Source organism: Ranitomeya imitator, chromosome 8, assembly GCF_032444005.1.
Source record: "Ranitomeya imitator isolate aRanImi1 chromosome 8, aRanImi1.pri, whole genome shotgun sequence".
NCBI classification, from domain to species: domain Eukaryota; kingdom Metazoa; phylum Chordata; class Amphibia; order Anura; family Dendrobatidae; genus Ranitomeya; species Ranitomeya imitator.
The window spans coordinates 125,475,357-125,482,149 of NC_091289.1; the positions used below are offsets into that span (position 1 = coordinate 125,475,357).

The 6,793-nt window shown below is 41.9% G+C and overlaps 1 protein-coding gene across 1 annotated transcript; it reads left to right on the forward strand.

The window, feature by feature from the left end:
* The first annotated feature begins 4,219 nt into the window (after positions 1-4,219).
* LOC138647255 (piggyBac transposable element-derived protein 4-like) lies at positions 4,220-6,502 on the forward strand. The gene is made up of 2 exons (XM_069736149.1): positions 4,220-4,341; positions 4,419-6,502. Exons 1-2 carry the CDS (start codon positions 4,283-4,285, stop codon positions 6,235-6,237), a joined length of 1,878 nt encoding a protein of 625 aa, XP_069592250.1. The 5' UTR covers positions 4,220-4,282; the 3' UTR covers positions 6,238-6,502.
* Positions 6,503-6,793: the final 291 nt, after the last annotated feature.

Sequence of the window (6,793 nt, forward strand, 5' to 3'; positions counted from 1 at the left end):
TTCATGGATGCAATTGCAGCAAGCTGTGACTGTTTTCGCATGGGGAATAGGAATGAGAAAATAGCAGATTTGAGCTGCCCCATAGGTTAACATTCAACCGAGTGCAATCAGATTTTTTATCGGATTTCATTCGTCCGATTACATTGCAAGTGGGAGCGAGTCCTTAACCAGACTTTCTGAGATATACTCCTTCATCGGCTGCCTTTCCTGACCTGAAACATTATACAATCTGCTCTTAGGAACTTTGACCCCAGCAATTAAATTAATTGTGCAATCATAAGGAGGAAGTTTTTGACACACCTGTTCCAAGAAAACATCCTCAAAATCATACAGGTATTCAGGCAGAAATCAGATATCAATCCTGGCTAAACGGACACTCAAGCAGTGTCTTTGACAGTACTCTCTCAAACTTACCAGCTGTTGAGTCTGCTTGTACACCATCAGACTGTGCAACGCAAGCCAAGGTAGTCCTAGACCCAAAGGAGAGGGCAAGTCCCCTAGCATATAACAATCTATTGTATCCGAGTGCATGGCACTTACCTGCAGATGTATCTCTGGAATGACCTGAGTAAAATATCCCTGGGTAAAGGGTGCAGAATCTATAACGATTATATTTATAGGTCTAAACAATTTATGTGGATTGAGACCTTGGTCCTGAACGAACTGGGCGTCCATCAGATTAAACCCCACCCCACTGTAAAAAAAAGGATAAAATAATCACTTTCTATTCTCCAAAATGGATCTCAGCTGGTAAAATTACCCTTCTTACCACAGAAAAACACACTCCCTCCTGAACTGCAGAAGGACCATTAAAATGAGTCGTCCCCCCTAAATGCATGAGTTCCTTCGTAGACTCAGCCCTAGGTTCCATTGACCCCTGATCCCCCCAAAATTTAGGGCCTTCTTTATGTCTCTGATGTAGATGGCGGTCCACATGGACAGCTAGAGACATGGCTGACTCCAAGGAAACTGGTGCCTCCTACAGGTCAAAGGCATCCTTTACCCTCACAAAAAGCCCCTGAAAGAACTGACTACAAAGCATGGGGTTATTCCACCAAGTATCCATAGACCACCTACGGAACACTGAACAATATTCCTCCACTGGCCGATCTCTCTGCTGAAGCTGATGTAGTTTAGACTCATCCAAAGAAACACAATCAGGGCTGTCATAGATAAGACCAAGAACCTGAAAAAATTATTTGATCATCTCAAACGATTGGGAGTCAGACAGAAGAGAAAATGCCCATACTTGATGGTCAAACTGGAGAAGAGAGATTACGGTTCCCCACCCGTTGCTCCTTGGTGTATGAGGAGTGAGGACACAACCTAAAATAAAGTTTGCAGGCCTTCCTGAAAGCCATGAACTTATACCGATCCACAGAGAACCTATTCGGCAGAGCGGTTTTGGGCTACACCAGGGGTTGCTGGGAGTTGTGGACCTTAAACCTGGAGTGCATGGGTGCTGCAAAGCCACTGAGCACAAGTCCGCCACCTCCAGGCTGAGTTGTTGCTGCCCTACTTTTCCCTATTGTTTCTGCCCTGCCAGAGCAGCCACAGGATCCATAATGTATTAGAAAAGGTATGGCCAGTGATAATGTCATTTAATGACTAGGGACGGTGGGCACCTAGCTGATCCCTTGAACTAGGGGGTGCCCCGGTCTATGCACATATGGAACACCTGCCAGGGCCGTGGGGTACTCGGTACCGGGTCCGGTACTTAAAGGGATGTGTTATGGTGGTGAACCAGTCCGTGGTCCTGGGTGCCCATGTTAAAGGGGTTATGTGAATAAAGTTTGTTCTTGATGCCACCTGTGGTATTCGGTCAGGGATAACCGACGCTGCTAAAGGGGATCCTCTGGGGTGATGTTGGAGCAGCAGGGATGGTATGGCTTCCCACAGGTGAAGCTGGGTCCCCAGGGCTGCCGCTGTAGTAGGAACACATGGTAGATAGTACAGAAAAATACAGAGGACCCAAGTTGCATTCTCTTTACCTCTTTACTGATGAATTCAGGCAGTCACAATCCAGGGTACCAGATCACAGGTACAGGCATGGTCCGGCCGGCTTGGAAGAAAATCTGGAATCCCCCTTTACCAGGTGGGGTTGGAAGCCTTCCTACTAGCACTGCATTGTAGTCCCTTGCTGCCTTAGGCCTCACACAAAGTCCTCACATTTCTTCTCAGTCCCCCTTGTTGGTAGGACACTACCTGTACAACTCGAGACTTTTTATAGGATCTCTATCACAACCCAGGCTCTATCTGCTATTTTGTCCTTGGGTGTCAATGGTAGACAGGTAACTTGCAATCTGCTGTCCGCCGGTTTCTGCCATGGGGTATAGAGTTACCCCCATAACCTCGGTCTTCCAGCTACCGTTATCTTCAGCGTGGAGGAAGCTCTATTGCAGCTTCGCTCCAGCTCTTAACTCTCCTTTGCTTCTTCTCCTCCTTCCCGCTTTCTATAGCTTGTTCAGTCCTTTCCTTTCCAGGAGCTGCAGATCTTGGTTTGCATGGCCCCTGCTTTCCTCACAGGAGCTGCAGCACTTCTCGTGCCTGCATGGCCCCTCCTTTCCTCTGTCTCTCTCACAGACTCCTCTCACTTACTGACTGCCCTGTGACAGACTCACTACTTTCCCTCCAGACAGAATATACATAGGGGAGCCACCCACAAACTGGATCAGAGCTCCCCCTTCTGGCCTGGAGTTAGAACATGTTGCGTGTTTGTGAATACCTGATAAAAGGAATACTTCCTCGCTTCCAAGCATGACATCACTCTCCCCATAAGGAAAGCAGTGCCTCTGCAACAACCAGGAACCTGGGGTGTTACACATAGAAATATCAGTACCACTTTCAAGAAGATATGTGGGTAATTTAGGACAGGGAAAGGAAAAAGGAGGGAGGAAAGGAAAGGGAAGGGGGCAAAGAGGGAGAGGGAAAGGGAAAAGGGGAGGGGATTTTGAAGAAGAGAAAAAGAAAGTTTTTATTGCTTGACAATTTATATATATGATGTGACACATCATCAAAGCAGAACACATAATGATATAAATAACATTTGAGAAAGGTCATATATGCCTTATTAAGTAGAATCTTGTATAGTCTCACAAAGACACTCCTTTGCTGAGCTGAATACAAAAAACATATGTAGTGGCAGTCCAAAATCAATTGCAAAAACATGTATCTTTATTAAACATGAAGGCACATAAAAAGTAAAAACATGTAACAATACAAGATCATGATAATAGTGAGAGATAGGTAGAACAAGGTGAGTATCCCTTGCAAATTGTGATAAGAGGGCCAGAAAAGCAGCAACATAGGATATGTATCAATTAATTATAAAGTGCTAGTGCTTAAAAGTTTAAATACAATACTGCTATGTATGCAGGGATGCACAGGAAGTGATAACCAAGTATCTGCCCACAAATTGGAGCCTGTATAAGTCAAAGAACAATTCTGAGCCATAGGCCATCAGCATCCATGCATATGATTACAAAATGTTCTTACCCATAGTTCCCAGACACACCATTTAAACAGCCCCTAGGATGTTCATTGGTCTATTGGTTAAACCTGTTCTAATCTGTCATTTACAACATCTGGATGCAGAGTTTGTAGTTTTAAGATCCAGAATGATTCTTTGGAATTTAGGGTCTTTTTTTCTTTTCATGGAGTCATTACTAATTTATTCCAATGGTGTTACTTTACCTAAATTACTGTTTCAAAACTTTGTTTAACCCTTGTCAGGCTGCATAATTTTACAACCTTAACAGGCTGCATAGGTACAATTGTACCTTGACATATACCTCCACTGTGGGAAGACTTTACTTGGTTTCAGAAACTAAAGTTCATTCAGCTACAAATGTTATGCTGATATCTATTGTTCAGTGTTGTTACTGGTCACTTATGTTGCTGTCAATTAAGTTAATTCAAACTGGGAGTGGCTTCTACTTGTCTTCCTGCCTCCCTCCTCTCATTAGCCATTTTGCTGTTCATCTCATTGCTGTGAGCACACATTTCTAGGCTTGTGAAGTCTTCAATTTCTTGGAAACGAAGGTAGGAAAGTCTCACAGCATCTAACAGCCAGTTATACCTTTATTCTCATTATGTGGGGACAGAACAGTCAAATTGTCTTTCAGCCTGGACTTGGCTTACATATATTTTGTATGAAACTTATCACTATAGGTATAATTTTTATACGAAAAATGGATAATAATTAGTATCTACATATTGTTTTACGATGTTTTATTTATATTCAGCACAAAATACGAAGCCAAAATTCATCTAGCAAGTCATCATGAGTGATAGTAATGCTGGATCTAGTTTCCGCCATAATCCAAGAAAACGTGTTTGCAGGTTAGTATAATTTTGTGAAAAGCCAATAATGTAGTATTTCGGAAAATTATTTATTTTACATTTTTTCATATTTACAGATTTACGTCTGACGAAATAATGCGAATGCTAGAAGAATCTGATTCTGAGCATGAGGATGAACCATATGTTCCATCTGATGATGAAAACTATGTACCACAAGTGGATGTTACTGAAGAAGATTCAGACATTGAACAAGAAATGGTCATAGAGCATGAAAATGAATACGAATCAGACGAAAGTGTTGAGGATGATTCTGTGCCTCAAAGTGCAGGCGACATTTGGACTGCTAAGGATGAAACTCAATGGTGCAGTAATCCACTGCCAAATGCACAAACAAAATCTCGTAATGTCCTTCGACAAAGAGGTGGCCCTGCAGCAATCAGCAACCTATATACAGCAAAAGAGCTATTCAAGTCCATCATGACTCCCGAGATGTGTGACATCATATTACGGGAAACGAATCGAAAGGCCAAGAGAGTTTGTGATGCTTACAACAACGAACTGGTACAACGTTTTCCTGATTCTTCCAAACGGCCACCACAAAAAACATTCAAGCAATTTACTGAAACTGAACTTCATGCATTTTTGGGCATACTGATTGCTGCTGGTGTGCACAGAGCCAACAAAGAGAATCTGGAGGAAATGTGGAATGTTGCTGCTCTGCCTCTTATACGTGCAGCCATGTCTCGTGACCGCTTCAAGATGATACTCAGATTTATCAGGTTTGACAACGAAAATACACGTGCAGAACGTGTGCAAACAGATAAAGCTGCACCAATACGGGACATCTGGACAATGCTGAACAGTAATCTGGAGAGAGCCTACAAGCCATATCATTGTATCACCGTCGACGAGCAATTATTTCCATTTAGAGGTCATACTAAATTTACCCAGTATATACCTTCAAAACCAGCTAAATATGGCATAAAGATTTTCTGGGCTTGTGACTCATCAAATGCCTACCCTTTACAAGGTCAGCTCTACACTGGGAAACCAACTGATGGTCCTCGACAAGTAAACATTGGAGAACGAACAGTATTGGACCTAGTAAGCTCGTATAAAGGCTCTGGAAGAAATGTCACCACCGATAACTTCTTTACAACCATGGAACTAGCTAAGGTATTGAACTCCTGGAACATGACACTAGTTGGTACAGTGAGAAAAAACAAAAGGTTCCTACCTAACAACATGCAGCCTGCCAAAGAAAGGCCTGTATACTCGACAAATTTTGCCTACAATCATGATGCAACAGTCTGTTCATATGTACCAAAGAAGAACAAATCAGTCGTGCTTCTATCATCTATACACATGACGGGAGAAGTTGAAGAGACACTAGCAGCCAAGCCAGAGATAATAAAATACTACAACATAACAAAAGGTGGCGTTGATGTTATGGATAAAATGTTGGGAGAGTACACTGTGAAACGACGAACATCACGTTGGACTTTGGCATTTTTCTACAATATGATTGATGTCAGTGGGTTAGCATCCTACATCATCTACAGAGAACACAATCCAAGCTTCAGGGCAAAGGATCAACGAAGAAAGTTCCTGAAAGATCTCGCAAATCAGCTGTGTATGATTGCAATTGAAGATCGTAGTACAAACAAAATGATAATGAGAAACCATTTTCTTCGAGGTGCAGTAGAAATGGTGCTTGGACGATGCATTGTGGTAGCATCGCAGCCAGCAGCTGGCCCCAAAATACCTCATGGTAGTCGTGGACCCTCCCCTGTTGTTGGTAGTTGCTATGTCTGCAGAGACCTGAGGCGAAAACAACGCAAGACTAGAAAGTCTTGTGTGGTTTGTGTGAAACCCATTTGCGATGAACACTCTGTAGCAAAGCCAACATGCATTACTTGCAAAGAAAATCAATAAAAAAAAGTTTCTTACATTTTCTTTTATAATGTAAATGAACAGTTTTTTACTTGTTTATAATAGTTAAATAGCATTATCATTAAAAAAAAATTTATGCTTTTTCCCTTGCATTATCTTCATTCAAAATATATGAGGTACATTTGTACCTATGCAGCTTGTTATGGATGCAAAAAGATCTCGACCCCTTATCTCGGAAGCGGGTGGAGATATTTTATTGAAATTTGGCCAATATATTCTGGACCAAAAATGTAGAGATGTCACGAAATTTCAGCCCTCTACGTCTTTTCAAAAAAAAGTTATTGCAATTTTAAAACGGAATAGTTACAATTGTACCTATTCAGCCGGATAAGGGTTAATGAATCCATTCTTAATCTTGTACCCATGGCCGTTCTTACGTGATCTTAGAGTTTGTGCCATTCAACCTACATATTGGAGGCCACAGACATAGGTGACTGCATAGACCACAAAATTAGGATTACATGAGAAATTTTGTGCAATACTGAATTTCCTTCCTGTACTATATGATTTAATTTAATTTGTTCCATGAGTAATGATT

Coding starts and splice junctions, on each gene's coding strand:
- LOC138647255 (XM_069736149.1), top strand. CDS start 4,283: ATGAGTGATAGTAATGCTGGATCTAGTTTCCGCCATAATCCAAGAAAA. Junction 4,342..4,418: donor CCAAGAAAACGTGTTTGCAG/GTTAGTATAATT, acceptor TCATATTTACAG/ATTTACGTCTGACGAAATAA.